The following is an 18,870-nucleotide window of genomic DNA, read 5'->3' as shown; positions in this document are numbered from 1 at the left end:
AATGTCATGACTGCAATAAATTTTATGTTGGCTAAAATGGCCGGAACTTAGCAGTTAGACTTAGAGAGCACACATATGATCAAAACAAGAATGCCCTCAGTGATCGTCTGAAATAAAACAGGCCATTTGCAAGATAATTTAGAAATTTTATACAAGGCATCTAAAGGCTACACCCTAGACATACTAGAAGAAATGGAAATCTTTGTTCATGGCAAGAAAGAACCACAGCATGTGCTCAATGAACAAAATGATTTCAGACTGAACTGGAACTCTGACATTTTCTGAGACTTACTAGTGAAGCAGTGGTGCTTGCCTGTTGTCCATTGTGTGTGCATCTGCCATGGGCTGAGGCAGATATAGCCAAGTTTGAAGTGTCAATGGCGGAAGTAAACACAACAGCCACCAGATGGTGACAGTACCAAAGCCTATAGTTCTTTACATGTCATACATTAATATAAACCCATTACATTTTACATCCTCAACCTACGAAAATAAAAAGAGGTTGTAATATAAGTTTATATACCTTATAGTAGCATAAAGTTGCATTAAGCTCTGCCTTGTATAATGTTATAACTATATGTTAAAATGTTTAATCAACACAATTGTCCATTTTAATTTTTGTGAAGTAACTGTACACTTAATATGTGACAAATTTGAATTTTTAACATGACAAGCCCTCGTCATTATTTTTGTACATTATTTTTCATGAAATAACTGTATGCCCAATTTGTAGATATTATTTGTAGATATTATTTTGAATTTTATTGTGACAATTCCACTTTTTTTCTTTATTTAATTTGTACATGTTAAGTGGAAATTAACATTGTCAAGTCCTATTGCTTTTAATACCAACTAAGAGCCACAGAGTGTTATTTAAGGCATGCTGCCTTACTGAAAGGCCTTACTGGAAGCTCTTGTCATGGTATAATTGTAAGTGTGACCTGCAAAGATACAGGTATGTCTTATTTTTATTTCTATACAATGTATTACTGTAATTATCCTAGAAATATTACTTCTCATTTATTCTATTTTTGAGAATATAATGTAATTGGATAGATAAAAAATTGACTCACCAAAGGCAGAAGAAAACACACATATAGAACGAATTAAACTCTGTAAGCTTTCTGAGCCAGTGGCTCCTCTTCCTGGCACGAGGGTTAACGGGGAAGGAAGACGAATGAAGGAAAAGAACTGGTGAGGTTTCAGAAAAGGGGTAGAATTTTGAAGTCAACCAGAACCCCGGGTCAGGGGAGACTTCCTGGATGGGATGAGAAGGAAAGACTGATTGTTGGGGACTGCACAGATGAGATTTGAAAACATGAGAGCTTAAAGATGCAAGATAAGGTAAAATGTAAGAAAGAGAATACTGCCAAAGCATCATGACGAGTTCAGTTCCCACCAGCGGAGGGCTGAGAAACAGGTGTCTGGGACAGAAAATCAGATGACACGTGCTGAAAGAGGCACCAAGGTCATGACTGTCATGTTGTAGAACACACTCTATGACAGGATATTGTGAATTGCCAGTACACATCCTCTGCTTATGCCGATTCATCCTAACTGATAACTTGGTGGCGGTCATGCCAAAGTAAAAGGCCGAACAGTGTTTAGATAACAGCTGGTATATGACATATATCATTTCACATGTGGCTCTTCCTTTGACAGTACACGTTTAGTCTATTACAAGGGTGCATAGGGCAAGACTTACAGTGGGGACAGTCATAGGGATAGGAGCGAAGGAGTACACGGTCTGACAAGATTGGGAGGGTGACGAAAAGATATTCTAGGTATAATTGGGAAAATGTCTGACAGGATGGACCTCAAGTTGCCAATTGGTCCCTCTGTCAGGTGTTCAGGAGGTGTGACCTGAGGCGGGTGCAGGGTGCATCCCCCTCTGAGGGGGGGGTTTGAGTTGGAAGGAGTACACCATTGGAGATGCTGGCTATCGTCTTTCAAGGAATTCCTTGACAGCACACGGAAGCAGGGATGAAATCTCAGTCATCACTGTAATAAATAGCATTGCTGCCGAACACAGGGAAGATACAGCATTGCTGAAAACCATAGAAGCCTTGAAGAATGAAGAACTGACCAAAGGAGAATTCTAATTAGAAATGGAATGATGTATGTGACGAACTATGATTCGATGGGTGGGAACAACTGCTAGTCATCCCATCTCATCTGCAGTCAACAATCCTGAAGTATTTCCATGGTACTCCAATATATGGTCACCTGAGATTTATGAAGACTCTAGAGCAAATCAGATGCAGACATCACTGGCCAGGTCTCCATCATTAGACACTATGTGAAGCAGTGTAAGGAATGCCAATGATGGAAGGAGGTGCCACAGTCATCTCTGGTGCATCTGGTACCAACCCATCTGCAGCAACACAATTTCACCGAATTGGAACTGATGTCTTGGTGAGGTTACCAAAGTCAACAAATGGGAATTGATGGATAATAGACTGCACTGACAGCCTCACTAGCTGTGCTGTCAACAAAGATGTGGAAGAGGGCATTTAGAAGCAAGAAGCACCCCATATGATGATCTCTGCTGGTGGAAAAGTTTTCCAGTTGAAATTAATATCAGGGATAATTTCATGTTGCAACACTACCCACAGGATGGCAACTGCCTAACACCCACAAACGAATGGCATCACTGTACATTTTAATAAGATGTTGGCAGATATGCTCTTGATGTACACTGATGTCGAACAATACTGCATGCTGTTACGTTCACATACAACACAGCGAAGTACCACACTACAGGCTTCACACCATTCACTCTCCTCATGGTTGCATGACTGCAAAACAAAATGGATACGCTGCTCACATTCCAACTGGATGATACTCAGGATGACTATGTGAAACATCTGATCACCAGGACTGAAGAAACATAGCAGCTAGCACATGTATTGATCCTGGATGTTTAAGGAGAAAGACAGTAATGATGCAAAGCCAAGTACCAGCCAGTGAGATACAGCCTGGGTTAGTTGGTATGGATTTTTATGCCTTTGCGGAAAGTGGGACTACAAGAAAAGTTACTAAAGCACTACTTTGGGTCATATCATAACGTGTTGTTTGTTGGACATTGCAAATGAAGTCGAGGATTATGTCCCTTCATGAAGAAGACAAAAATGCAGACACATCATCCACATCCTCCATATGAAGCCTTACTACTGTTCAGAGGTGCAGATCAACAATGGGGGAGGTTCAAGGATACTGAGACCCACTTGACAATTGTAAAACTGATGGGAGGGACTATCCCCGATGCTCATAATAGTGAACAGGATGTAACAACACAACCAGAACATAAGAATACGCCAGCACAGCCACACAGATGACAACTGATCAGATCTCGATCCAGGGTGCTGTAGTCTCTTATAATAAGGATGCTTCCAGTTGTGAATGTTGTATTTCACTGACAATCTGGTTTTGGATTTGGACTTGTTACTGGTTGGCAGGGCAATATGTAATGTCCAATTTAGAAATGCTTGTACACAACTGTTTCAACAGTTGGATATACTGACATCAGCTTCACTGAACATTTACTTGCTTATGAAATAAATAAAAAAAATAGGAGTGCAGTAAGCTACTACAAACAGCATAGTGAACGCCTTATTGTGGCCAACAAAGACACGAAGCCCAAGCCTACTACAGTAGTACAAGTTTATATGCCAACTAGCTTTGCAGATGATGATGAAATTGAAGAAATGTATGATGAGATAAAAGAAATTATTCAGATAGTGAAGGGAGATGAAAATTTAATAGTCATAGGTGACTGGAATTCGATAGTAAGAAAAGGAAGAGAAGGAAACGTAGTAGGTGAAGCAGGTTTTAAATTGTAAGACATTTCCAGGGGCAGGTGTGGACTCTGACCACAATCTATTGGTTGTGAACTGTTGATTAAAACTGAAGAAACTGGAAAAAGGTGGAAATTTAAGGAGATGGGACCTGGATAAACTGACAGAACGAGAGGTTGTACAGAGTTTCAGGGAGAGCATAAGGGAACAATTGACAGGAATGGGGGAAAGAAATACAGTAGAAGAAGAATGGGTACCTTTGAGGGATGAAACAGTGAAGGCAACAGAGGATCAAGTAGGTAAAAAGATGAGGGTTAGTAGAAATCCTGGGTAACAGAAGAAATATTGAATTTAATTGATGAAAGGAGAAAATATAAAAATGCAGTAAATGAAGCAAACAAAAAGGAATACAAATGTCACAAAAATGTGATAGACAGGAAATGCAAAATGGCTAAGCAGGTATGGCTAGAGGACAAGTGTAAGGATGTAGAGGCGCATATCACTAGAGGTAAGATAGATACTGCCTACAGGAAAATTAAAGAGATCTTAGGAGAAAAGAGAACCACATTTATGAATATCAAGAGCTCAGATGGAAACCCAGTTCTAAGCAAAGATGGCAAAGCAGAAAGGTGTAAGGAGTATATGGAGGATCTATACAAGGGTGATGTACTTGAGGACAATATTATGGAAACGGAAGAGGATGTAGATGAAGATGAAATAGGAATGATACTGCGTGAAGAGTTTGACAGAGCACTGAAAGACCTAAGTCGAAACGAGGCACCGGGAGTACACAACATTCCATTAGAACTACTGACAGCCTTGGGAGAGCCAGTCCTACCATCTGGTGAGCAAGATGTATGAGAAAGGTGAAATACCCTCAGACTTCAAGAAGAATATAAGAATTCCAAACCCAAAGAAAGCAGGTGTTGACAGATGTGAAAATTACCGAACTATCAGTTTAATAAGTCACGGCTGCAAAATACTAATGCAAATTCTTTACAGACGAATGGAAAAACTGGTAGAAGCCGACCTCGGGGAAGACAAGTTTGGATTCCATATAAATGTTGGAACATGTGAGGCAATACTGACCCTATGACTTATCTTAGAAAATACATTAAGAAAAGACAAACCGAAGTTTCTAGCATTTGTAGACTAAGAGAAAGCTTTTGACAATGTTGACTGGAATACACTCTTTTTTTGAACGGAATGGACAGTGCCTTGAAAGGAGGATATAAGATGAACACCAACAAAAGTAAAACTAGGATAATGGAATGTAGTCAAATTAAGTCGCGTGATGTTGAGGGAATTAGATTAGAAAATGAGACATTTAAAGTAGTAAATGAGTTTTACTATTTCGGGAGCAAAATAACTGATGATGGTCGAAGTAGAGAGGATATAAAAAAAGTAGACTGGCAATGGCAAGGAAAGTGTTTCTGAAGAAGAGAAATTTGTTAACAATGAGTACAGATTTAAGTGTCAGAAAGTCGTTTCTGAAAGTATTTGTACGGAGTGTAGCCATGCATGGAAGTGAAACATGGACGATAAATAGTTCGGACAAGAAGAGAATAGAAGCTTTCGAAATGTGGTGCTACAGAAGAATGCTGAAGATTAGATGGAGAGATCACATAACTAATGAGGAGGTATTGAATAGGATTGAGGAGAAGAGAAATTTGTGGCACAACTTGACTAGAAGAAGGGATCGGTTGGTAGGACATGTTCTGAGGCATCAAGGGATCACCAATTTAGCATTGGAGGGCAGCGTGGAGGGTAAAAATCGTAGAGGGAGACCAAGAGATGTATACACTAAGCAGATTCAGAAGGATGTAGGTTGCAGGAAGTACTGGGAGATGAAGAAGCTTGCACAGGATAGAGTAGCATGGAGATCTGAATCAAACCAGTCTAAGGACTGACGACCACAACAACAACAATGAAATTTGTCATAAACAATCAGTCACACTCCGAAAACAGCAAGATTAATAAATGTGATGCTAGAGGAAGAAATGAATTACACAATCCATCATACAGCCTTATCCTGGCACAGAAATGAGTGAAGTATTAAATTATAAATATCTTTACTATGAAAAATGTAACAATATTATGAAAAGGAAAGTTGCTACTCACCATATAGCGGAGATGCTGAGTCGCAGATAGGCACAACAAAAAGACTGTCACAAATAACTCTATCAGCCATTAAGGCCTTCATCATCAACAACACACACACACACACACACACACACACACACACAAAACTGCAGTCTCAAACAACTGAAGCCACAATGCAAGCAGCAGCACCAGTGCATTATGGGAGTGGCGACTGGGTGGGGTAAGGAGGAGGCTGGTACAGGGCTGGGGAAGGGTAGTGTGGTGGGGGTACTGCACAGTGAAGTGCTGCAGGTTAGATGGAGGGCAAGGAAGAGGTGGGGAGGGGAGTAGCGGAAAAGGAGAGAAGTAGAAAGATTGGGTGTGATGGTGGAATGACAGCTGTGTAGTTCTGGAATGGGAACAAAGAAGGGGCTGGATAGGTGAAGACAGTGACTAATGAAGGATGAGGCCAGGAGGGTTACAGAAACATAGGATGTATTGCAGGGAAAGTTCCCACCTGTGCAATTCAGAAAAGCTGGTGTTGGTGGGAAGGATCCATATGGCACAGACTGTGAAGCAGTCATTGAAATGAAGGATGTCATGTTTGGCAGCGTGTTCACCAACAGGGTGGTCCACTTGTTTCTTGGCCACAGTTTGTCAGTGGCCATTCATACAGACAGACAACTTGTTGGTTGTCATGCCCACATAGAATGCAGCACAGTGGTTGCAGCTCAGCTTGTAGATCACGTGACTGGTTTCACAGGTCGCCCTGCCTCTGATGGGACAGCTGCTGTTAGTGGCGGACTGGAACAGGTGGTGGTGGAGGGAGGATGTATGGAACAGGTCTTGCATCTAGGTCTATTACAGGGTATGAGCCATGTGGTAAGGGGTTGGAAGCAGGGGTTGTATAAGGATGGATGAGTATATTGTGTAGGTTTGGTGGACAGCAGAATAGAACTGTGGGAGGGGTGGGAAGGATAGTGGGTAGGACATTTCTCGTGAGAAATGTCCAGCCCACTGGCCACAAACTGTGGCCAAAAGAAACAAGAAGACCACCCTGTTGCTGAACACACTGCCAAAAATGATGTTCTTCATTTCAATGACTGCTTCACAGTCTGTGCCATATGGATCCTTCTCACGAACACCAGCTTTTCTGAATTGTGCAGGCGGGAACTTTGCCTTCAATACATCCTACATTCCCGTAACCCTCCGGGCCCCAACCTTCGTTCTCACCCATCCAGCCCCTTCCCCGTTCCCATTCCAGCACTACACAGCTGTCATTCCACCATCACATCCAGCCTTTTTACTTCTCTCCTTTTCTGCTACTTCCCCCCACTCCCCTCCCTCCTGCCCTCCATCTAACTTGCAGCACTTTAATGTCCGCTACCCCCATCATACAATCCCTCCCCCCTCCCCACTGACGTCTCCTCCTTACCCCCACCCAGTCCCCACTCCCATCATGCACTGGTGCTACTGCTCGCAATGTGGTTTCAGTTGTCTGAGACTGCAGTCATATGTAAGTGTGTGTGTGTGTGTGTGATCTATTGTTGGCGAAGGCCTTAATGGAAGAAAGCTTTATTTGTGACAGTCTTTTCATTCTATTTGAGACTCAGCATCTCCACTGTATGGTAAGTAGCAACTTTCCTTTTTATAATATTGTTAGATTCTATCATGGATTTTCCATTGTTTGATTTACTATGAGAAATGTAATAGATAGTAAAATTAATTTTAAACACAAAATGAAACCATGAGAGAGAGAGAGAGAGAGAGAGAGAGAGAGAGAGAGAGAGAGAGTGCAAATACATAGTCATGGGGAGGGGGGAGGGGAAAAATAATAATAATAATAATAAACCACCGAAGGAATAAAAAGCTTACCATAAATGTAAAAATCAATAATGTAAATGGTCAGGTTTTTGTCAATAAAAAAATTGGCACATTCCATATTACAGCAAGAGATTGCAACTATGATCCGTAGAACATGCAAGTAACTAACTAACTCCCTGAATGAGGCAATGGTGTCTTCAAATTATGAGACAATGATGTCTTCAAATTAGTGTGTCCCTGTGCCATCAGAAGATGGCAGCTGAGGGTATACGGATTCAGGCCTGCATGCATTGATTTACATGCTGAGGTTGAAGAACTCAGTGCATTTACAATGACCACCATAGTTGAGGAACAATTGCAGGCCATACTTACCCCTTACATTGTAAATCTGATAAAGCAAGGAATATGCATGTGTTCCAAGCAGTTACCAATATTTTTCTCATACATGGAGCCAAAAGACAAATGTGTTGACACTTCTTGGCAGATTAAAACTGTGTGCAGGACCAAGACTCGAACTCAGGACCTTTGCCTTTCGCTGGCAAGTGCTCACCAACTGAGCTACCCAAGCATGATTCATGACTCATCCTCACAGCTTTACTTTCGCCAGTGTCTCATCTCCTACCTTCCAAACTTCACAGAAGTTCTCTTGCGAAATTTGTGGGACTAGCACTCCTGGAAGAAAAAATATTGCAGAGACATGGCTTAACCACAGCCTGGAGAAAGTTTTGTAAAATGAAGTTTTTGCTCTGCAGTGAAGTGAGTGTGTTATGAAACTTCTTGACAGATTCAAACAGTGTGCTTGGTCGAGACTCCAACTCAGGACCTTTGCCTTTCGCGAGCAAGTGCTCAACCGACTGAACTATCCAAGTAGGACTCAGGACCAATACTCACAGCCTTACTTCCACGAGTACCTCATCTCCTATCTGAGTAGTTGATGCACTAATAAGAACAATTACACTTTAGTGGAGCTGAGTCCAAAACAGACTGTACCAAAATAATGGTGAGTGATGAGAGCAAATCACATGTTAAGTGCAAAAAAGCAGATAAACACAAAGAAATAGTTTTAGTGTGTGGAAATCCTTCCACAATGACTGTGTAGCACTCAGTAACAGTGAACTTCATGCTATGATGTGTTCAAAAGAGAGAATTAAATTTTATTTCGAAGCCTGCATAAAGAGTTTCAATACCAAACTTTTCTTTTCAGGAAAAGGAAGAGTGGTGATTCGATGGAAGCACAGCAACACAGTGTTGCGCAAGCCGTAGGCAGCTGGTGAGCACAAGCTGTTGGCATGCCTGTTACAGCAATGAGGCTGTTCAAACGTTGAGAGACAGATCAGACCTGGCACTGTGAACTTGCCAGTGTGGTGGTAAGATGGGAGTCTTACAGAATGAGTCAAGCAGTTTTTCCACTGGCGGGCCAAGAAAATGTTGTCAAAAACATGACTAGGTGTGGTGCATTGTCACAGCAGATGAGCTGCAATCTTGTATAAATAGCTGTGAATTTTCAGCATAGATGTCCACAGCTTGGCAGACTGACTACAATAAGGGGGCTACGCCGGGCAAAATGCAGCAGGGATCAGGGGCTGTGAAACTTCTGGGTATTATGGTGGGCAGCAAACTCACTTGCAAGTACACACTGTACATGTGTGTGTGACAAACTTTCATGAATCAAATACGGACTTGGAAAACTGAAACATGTGATAAGTGATCAGTATCTGTTAATGATATATTATTCACTGTTTCACAGCCATATCAGCTATGGCCTGTTACTATTTGATCACTCTACCAGCAGCAAGGAAGTACTGTTACTAAATAATAATAACAATAATAATAATAATAAAACGCAATAAAGATCATAATATCAAGCAGGAAACTCAACCACTGCATGTCTAGAAGTAATGACAATTTGCTGTCAATGTGTCTTCAACTGTCTCATGTATGTGAAGGAAAATCATTAAACATTCAGCAACAGGAGTGATATCCACAATTATAACACACACAATAAGAAAAAGAGACATCTCAAACTGTTACCTGTCAATGACGTGGAACAATTTTCCAGCAGGACTATTAAAATATTCAATCATCTAAATATCAGTGAAATTTTGAGGAAATATTTTGCACAATATGCGACAAAAACCACGGCGCAGTTTGAATTAATTCTTTGGCAGTGAAATAGCAAATTGCATTGCCTAAACAATGCAGTATTATGTGCAATTAATTATTGTTTAATGGACATGTATTTGTAAAAATGTTCTCACTCTTTGTTATTAAGTACTATACTATACTTATGTTAATTTGTTATTGTTTGTGTGATCTTACCTATGTTAATACTGATACAGTGCATTCAGTCATGACTGACAAATGCCTTGGCTATGGTACTAAATGGTAGTGTTTTTATAAATTTACATAAACGAGTTAACTTGGGATGTAGCCAATTGATTGATATCACTAAACTGTCCATTTGGTAGTAATATTGTCTTTCACAAGGGAAATATTAAAATGTGCAATAGGCTGACGGTACTACAACAAAGGAACAGAAAGAGAGTGCAGAAGTATAGTGTCTGATGGGAGCACACATGAATAAGGGAGCAAGATGAAAAGTTCTCAGTCTGTTACAAAGATTGCATTGATATGAATGAAAACAGGTTTCTGTTATGTTTGTACATGGAGGGAGAGGGAGAGAGAGAGAGAGAGAGGGAGGGAGGGAGGGAGGGAGGGAGAGGGAGAGAGAGGGAGAGAGAGAGAGAGAGAGAGAGAGAGAGAGAGAGAGTTTTAAGTTTTAACAAGGACTTTGTCCACAATTTTTGCAAGTACAGGAATTGAAGTGACCAGATAACTAAGGTGGGCAGCAAGATATGCAGAATGGATATAAACATATCAGAAGTGAACTAAAAACTTTTAGAAAGGATGTTTTAACATTAGTGGAAGAAACCAAGATACCGAAAGACACACTGCCCTACATGCCATGTCAGTAAACAAGAGATACAATCTTCTGTGATGATGATAGTGCAATTTACAGACAAAGAGGGCTAAAAACATTGTATTCCAACAATTCATTCAGTGCATGTGGAACCTTAAATAATTTGCTGATGAATATGTTAAATGGAAGTGTAGTGTGGTAGTGTGTTACTGGCATCTTCATATAACAAGAGGTTATAAAAATCGTGAACTAACAGAAGTGAAATGATCTGAAAAAATGTGTAGTATGATTGCAAGGGACAGTTTTAATGGAATGGAAAAAAATGTCAGAGATTTTCCAGCTCATCAACAGATGTGTTCTTAAAAGGCCAAGTGAACCTCTCTTATACTCCCTCTCTCTCTTGACACAGACCAGTGAAGAAATTACCCTTCTTTTATATTCAGAAGCTACATAGCTCTGGCGCCACACCAATTGTGGGAGGCTGAATGGTTCGTCTAAGATACATGCAGTGTACTGCAACACAGGAGTCAGCAATGAGATCTAGCATTTTAGAACACAGAAACATGCAAGTTTGTCAGTTAGCTGAAGTTAAAAATTGTTATAATGCAGATACTTCATGTGGAAGTTTTAGGTGGTGGGTGTTTCAGACTGTAATTGTGTACAATGCAGCTAGAGGTTGGGCCTGAACTACCTTGTTTACAATACTTCCAACTTCAGACAGCAATTGTGCAAGAGCTGTTACCGAACACTTTGACTATGCATTGGTTGTCATATTTTTTTCTTATATGAATTGAGTGCAGAGACTGATCCTGGTCCATCATGGGATTCCAATTATGATTCTCTCACAACACCAAAAGGGTTCGACAATTCCTATGACAATGTGTTAGTTCTGCTTTTGCAGAAACAGAACATGAGTATAGGCTGGTTGGCTGCCCTGAGAGACAGATGTGTGGCTTGTTACCCTATTCTGTTCCTCTCCCCTCTAGAGGTCATAATTCTTGTTTGTTTATTCTCATGGCTGACTGCCAGTTTATAGTGTCTGCACTCTGCACTGTAGTGACCAGAAAACAGAGCCTATAAATATATTTTGAACATGCCAAAAGTTTTCCCCTAAGGTGCGAACAGAGTTATTTTCAGTTACACTTTTATGAACGTAGCTTGTCACTTCTGTACATAGTGTTGTCTCATATGGGTCACACAGCTATGAATGCTCATGAAAGATTGAAACCAATATTCTGCAGATTTTGTAGTTATTGAAATGAGTGGGGAAAGAAAAAATAATGTTGAGAAGCACATTATCATACAAACACACTGTTCACTTCCACGAAAATGCTCCTGCTTCTCAGCAGAAACAATCATTTCCCGAAAGCTTAAATAGAAACAAAACATTCCAGTCAAAAATCTCTCCTTTTTTATGGTTCATTTCAAAGTACTATGGCTTCATCTTGAAGAAAGTAGCAGGACAACCTTTTAAACAACAAAAAAGGAAAAAATGTGAATTTCACCAAAAGCAGATGTGACTTCACAAAAAATTGGTGCAAATTTCACCCAACAGTGATGCAAATTTTGCCAAAAACAGATGCACATTTTAGCACAAATAGATGCAAATATTGGAAAAAATAGATGACACTACTGTCAAAAACATGCAAAGTTTGCCAAAAATAGATGTTACATTTTCAAGTCCCTAGTAATTAATGTTAATCACGTATGTTGAAATGGACAAACTCAGCATCAGGATGACAAACAAGAATTTTATTCCAGTCCTCTCATCTGCCCCCAAGACCTGCTCTAGACATATCTCCTAGTCCCACCCACCACAATAAAATGTAACAGATCCAACAGAAGTTTGCTTGATGATATGAAAAAGCATCTCTAATATAAATTCATTCAGCCGTCACTGTCAGTTGCTTTCTATTATAATGATGAACAGCAGAATGTCATATTAACAATTATAAATGACTTATCATGCTGTTATAATCTTATATTACCTCCTTCCTCTTTAGTTGGAAATCTCTATCAATGTTATTTTCTTTTGATGTATCTTGAGCCAAACTGTTCACAGTTCTTATGTGCAACATCACTTTCTGTTGCAAATTCTCAAGGCTGTTCCGCAATATCCTGGCTGGTTTCTTTGGGAGCAGCTTTGTACTGAGGCTTCTTCTATCTTCACAGCTGTAATTTCCAAGATTTTAGTAGTCTAAGATTCAACAATCTTACAGTTGCAAACTATACTGGCACTGATTTTATTAATCACTTTGTTATGAAATTACTGAAAGATAATGGAATAATCAGTACACTTTCCTACATATTATTTACAAAGTGGCTTATTTTGCTAAGTTGCTGCAGCCATGATCACAAAACTTAAAGATCCACTTGAAATACATTTGAAAAGTTACAGAAGATACAAGATCAGCTGGCAAAATTCCTTGCAACAGCCAATAATTAGTGATGGAACTTTTCTTGAATGTAAAATGAACTGACTCTGGAGTTATAGTCCTTTACACAGAATTCCTCTAGGTTTCAGCATGCATAATTTAAGAATATCCACATAACACACACTGAGTGATCAAAGCTATATTACAAGCAAGAACATCAATACTCTACTAAAAGTTCCATAAATAATATATTGTCATAGTGACAATAAGAGATTAATGCTCCAGTTAGTGTATCTAAAAACATATTAACAACAAGATCCTTTTGCTTGTGTTATTGTACAATGAAAGCACAGAAAAAGATATTATCATAAGTCACTCTTTTGAGGTTCAACTGTCAAACAACCATGTTGTGCCAGAAATTTGCATTTGTAAATGGTCACAAATTTTCTTTACCAATTTGACAGTACTTCTCTGAAATAAAGAAAAAAACAGAAAACACAATGAATACACTGATCAGCACAAAAATAATTATTATTATTTCTTGCATGAAACCTAGGTCCTATGGCCACATGATTAAACATCTGACCAACTTCACGTGCATGGAATTAGAAAACCTGCTGATTTAAAGAGCCCTTGGGACAGGGCAAATAGTGATGGCTGGAGCTAAATGTGATAGAAACAGAGCTGCTTATTGATGGTTCACGTAGTGTTGTTATAACAGTCAATAGAAAATAAAAAATTACATTGGTTCAAAACCACAGTATGTCAGTTCAGTACTTGTGTGCTACCTTCTCATAATTGACAAGTACTGAGAGACACTGTCATTGACATCCCTTGACACCAACTGTAACTGAAACCCATTTACTAAGTCATATACTAAGTCCTTGTACATTATGTGACTCAACGAATTCTTGTAATTCTGACTATTGCTGGTACCAAACCACGTAAAATATTTATATACATATGTGATCTGGGCAATTCTGTATTTAAGTGTAAAATCAATTGGGTTTGGGGTTACTCTGCTAGTTATGTTGGGGTCTGTAGTTCAAAGACCAGTTTGATGCAGCTCTCCGTGTTACTCTTCCTTGCTAGCCTCTTCATCTCTGAATAACTACGGCTCCCTACACTATGTGATCAAAAGTATCCGAACACCCCCAAAAACTTAAGTTTTTCATATTAGGTGCATTTTGCTACCACCTACTGCCAGGTACTCCATATCAGCAACCTCAGAAGTCATTAGACATCTTGAGAGAGCAGAATGGGGCACTCTGAGGAACTCATGGACTTCGAACGTGGTCAGGTGATTGGGTGTCACTTGTGTCATACGTCTGTACGCAAGATTTCCACACTCCTAAACATCCCTAGGTCCACTGTTTCTGATGTGATAGTGAAGTGGAAATGTGAAGGTATACGTATAGTACAAAAGTGTACAGGTTGACCCTGTCTGTTGACTGACAGAGACCGCCAACAGTTGAAGATGGTCATAATGTGTAATAGGCAGACATCTATTCAGACCATCACACAGGAATTCCAAACTGCATCAGGATCCACTACGACAGTTAGGCAGGAGGTGAGAAAACTTGGAGTTCATGGTTGAGCGGCTGCTCATAAGCCACACGTCATGCCGGTAAATGCCAAATAACACCTCGCTTAGTGTAAGGAGTGTAAACATTGGACAATTGAACAGTGGAAAAATGTTGTGTGGAGTAACAAATCACAGTACACAATGTGGCAATCTGATGGCAAGGTGTGGGTATGATGAATGCCCAGTGAACATCATCTGTCAGTGTGTGTAGTGTCAACAGTAAGATTTGGGATGTTTTGGAGCACCGACTTTGTGCCAGGCCTCACTGACCGACATCGATACCTCTCCTCAGTGCAGCACTCCGTAAAGAATTGGCTGCCATTCGCCATGAAACCTTCCAACACCTGATTAAATGTAGGCCTGCGAGAGTGGAAGCTGTCATCAAGGCTGAGGGTGGGCCAACACAATATTGAATTCCAGCATTACTGGTGGAGGACTCCGCGAACTTGTAAGTCATTTTCAGCCAGGTGTCTAGATACTTTTGATCAAATAGTGTATGTCTTTCCGAATCTGCTTACTGTATTCACCTCTTGGTCTCCTAGAATTATTAACTTGCACACTTCTCTCAAACTTGAATTTGTGACACCTCACAATGCGTCCTATTAACTGATACCCTCTTTTAGTAAAGTTATGGTACAATATTCTTTTCTCTCCAATTCTATTCAGTTTCATTGACTATATGATCTACCCATCCGATCTTCAGTATTCTTCTGTAGCATCTCATTTCAAAAGTCTCTATTCTCTTCTTGTCTGAACTGTTTATCTTCCACATTTCACTTCCGTACAGGGCTACACTTCAGATAATGGTCCAGAAAAGTTTAGCTAACACTTAAATCTATATTCAGTGTTACCATATTTCCATTCTTCAGAAATGCTTTTCTTGCCACTGTCAGTCTACACTTTTTATCCTCTCTGTTTCCTCATAATCAGTTATTTTACTACACAAATATCAAAATTCTTCTAATACTTTTAGTGTCTCATTTCCTAACCTAATTCCTGCAGCATTATCCGATCTGAAAATTTTTCTTTGGTTTCTTTTACTGCTTGCTCGATATACAGATTATTGAACAACATTGGGGATACACTCCCTTCTCAACCACTACTCTCCTTTCATGCCCTATATCTCTTATAACATGTCTGGTTTCTGTACTAGTTGTATATAACCTTCTGCACCCTGTATTTTATTACAGCCATGAGGTTAGTCTGCCTTGTGTGTTCCTAACTTCTCTGGCATCCTAACTGATCTTCCTCAGGTTTGGCTTCTACCAGTTTTCCATTCTTCTGTAAATAATTCACATCAGTACTTATTAAACTGATAGTTTGGTAATATTCACACTTGTTAGCAGCTGCTTTCTTTACAACTAGAATTATTACATTCTGAGGGTATTTCGTCTGTCTCACACATCTTATTTAGCAGATGGAATAGGTTTGTTATGGCTAGCTCTCCCAAAGCTATCAGCAGTTATGAGAAAATGTCATCTATTCTTGTTTCAATTTCAGTCTTTCAGTGCTCTGTCAAATTCTTCTCACAGTATCATATCTCCTAACTCATTTTAATCTATTCATCTATATCTTCTTCTCTTTCTATATTATTGCCTTCAATTAAAATTCCATTGTATAGTCCTTCTTACATTTCTTCCACCTTTGAGCTTTCCCTTCCTTGCTTATTACTGGTTTTCAACCTGAGCTCTTGATATTCATATAGCTTCTTTCCTTTTTTTACAAATGTGTCTTTAATATTCCTGCAGGCTGTATCTATCTTTCCCGTACACATATATGCTTCTATACCCTTAAATTTATCTTCTATCCATTGCTTCTTAATCATTTTCTGCTTCCAAGTCAATCTCATTTTTAGAAGTTTGTATTTTCTTTTGCCTTCTTCATTTGCTACATTTTTATATTATCTCCTTTCACCATTTAAATTCAATACTTTTGTGACATCCCAGGATTTCTACTAGGCCTCATCTTTTTACCAATTTGATCCTCTGGCGCCTTCATTATTTTATCTCTCAAAGCTAACCACTCATGTTCTACTGTATTCCTTTCCACTGTTGCAGTAAATCATTACCTAATGTATCTTCTGAAACTCTCAGCAACCTCTGGTTCTCTCAAATTATCCAGGTCCAATCTCCTTAATTTACTACCTTTTTGCAAGCTCTTAAGTTTCAGTCTACAGTTCAACCAATAAATTATGGAACGAGTTCACAATTGCCCCTGGAGATTTCTTAAAAGTTTAAAATATGGTTCCAAAAGCTCTGACTTAGCATTATATAATCAATCTGAAACCTTCCAGTGTCTCCACATCTCTTCCATGAATACAACCTTTTTTCATGATGGTCTTTTTTCATGATTAAATTATGCTCTAAGTAAAATTCTACCAGGTAGCTTCCCAAAGACCATATTCACCTACTATTTTTCCTTCTTTTACTTTTCCTGCCATTTTATTCCAGTCTCCCATCATAATTACTTTACCTCAGCCTTAAATATCTGAATCATCTCTTTTATCTCACCAGACTTTTTTTTCAATCTCTTCATCATCATCTATTGAGCTAGCTGGCACATAAACTTGGCAGTCATAATTTACAAACTAGTCTCTTTGATCTACAATTAATAATCAATCAATAATAGATTCATATCTGAATCATGACCTGATAACTATTATCAGACATCTGCTTATTTTCAGTAACTATTGGATAATAAACATTGAAAATCATTTAGCCTTATAGAAGTATAAGAGATTGCCATTCAGTGCTGCCAGAAGTCATAATAAACACTGAAAATCATTTAGTCTAATAGAAGCATAAGAGATTGACATTAAGTGCTGCCAGAAATCATGCCATTTTCTAATGCTACTTCGAAGATTGACTTTTCTGAATTGTATACTGCTGTGTGAATGTGAGCATGAATTGCTCTTTGTGTCTGGTCTCAAAAATAGGCCTGATTTGGAGCATGTACTGTGAGTGTTACACAGTAGTATGCATGAGAGTGGGCCCCTATATGGATGTGTGTCTAGCACGCCACACTGGTGTATAACGTTTACTGAATACTATGCTTTATATTTTACATGCAGGGCTGGCTGTCTGGTAATGGCCCATGGCTATAAGAAATCAATAACTGTCAAGACAGATGTTTTGTGGAACCAATGTATTCTTTGTTCTGCTTTGGTCGACTTCATGTGTTAGCCTGCAACTGTCAGAGTTTCTGTGAACTTGGATCCTACCAATAAATGATACAACGCAGGTTTTCACAGCCAGTATTTGTGTTTTTTGTGATATTTGTTTCATGGGCATTTGATTCTCATCCGGCCGGCCGGAGTGGCCGAGCGGTTAAAGGCGCTACAGTCTGGAACCGCACGACCGCTACGGTTGCAGGTTCGAATCCTGCCTCGGGCATGGATGTGTGTGATGTCTTAGGTTAGTTAGGTTTAAGTAGTTCTAAGTTCTAGGGGACTTATGACCACAGCAGTTGAGTCCCATAGTCCTCAGAGCCATTTGAACCATTTGATTCTCATCCAAGCTATTTTTCTCTGCCTAACATTTCATCTCCCAGAGCTGCAGACATTGTCAGCAACTATAACAACTCAGAAAGTAGTTACAACATCAAGCGACCTCAGCACGCTGAAGAGTTTATATGTCAGGCTGCTGGGTTGCACCGACATGCATTATGGAGCTTTGTTTAGTACTATGGCTCACAACTTGTGACTTTATGAATGGGAGGAAGACTTTCCCTTTAGTTGGCTCTTTTTCACTAAGCTCTCCAGATCTTTTAAGACGTAGTGCCCTATTTATTTTTTGTCACAATAGCTCTTTTTTCTGAAGGCAATTTTTAAATGATCAAATGTATCCTCCAAGTACTGTAGCTCATAGATTCTCTTAGTATGGTCCATCCCAAATAGAAAAGAGGAGTTACCAGAACACTAGTGGAGCAGGATTAGAGAATGTGTGAGCCACATTACTTGGAGGATGATCAGACTTCAGAAGAAATAGCTACTGTGACAAAGAGACAAATAGTTCACTACAGTAAAACACCGGTGGACCAGGATTAGAGAATGTGCGAGCCACAGTACTTGGTGGATGAGCAGCCTTCAGAAGAAATGGCTACTGACAGTGATAAATAGGTCACTAAACCCTAAAAAATCTGAAGATTCTAATGAGAATGAACCATCTAAAGGGAAATCTCTCCTTCCATAAAATTGGTCACAGGTCACAGCAGAGTTCTTGGAAGGCTTGGTATTGACACAATGTTTAAACCTGCAAGAAGGGTGTGTGAACATTTGGACATTACAAA

At 39.5% G+C, this 18,870-nt stretch overlaps 1 protein-coding gene across 3 annotated transcripts in view; it reads right to left on the bottom strand.

Annotated features, from left to right (window-relative positions):
• LOC124621758 (DENN domain-containing protein Crag) overlaps nt 1-18,870 on the bottom strand; it is a 315,880-nt gene that overhangs the window by 236,277 nt on the left and 60,733 nt on the right. For all 3 annotated transcript variants that reach the window (XM_047147171.1, XM_047147172.1, XM_047147173.1), the window contains exon 10: nt 12,612-12,795. In XM_047147171.1, coding sequence (XP_047003127.1) covers nt 12,612-12,795 — 184 coding nt within the window. The remainder of the gene's footprint in view (nt 1-12,611; nt 12,796-18,870) is intronic.

This window comes from Schistocerca americana, chromosome 7, assembly GCF_021461395.2.
Source record: "Schistocerca americana isolate TAMUIC-IGC-003095 chromosome 7, iqSchAmer2.1, whole genome shotgun sequence".
Taxonomy (NCBI): Eukaryota; Metazoa; Arthropoda; class Insecta; order Orthoptera; family Acrididae; genus Schistocerca; species Schistocerca americana.
This window is presented reverse-complemented; position numbering and strand designations above follow the sequence as displayed.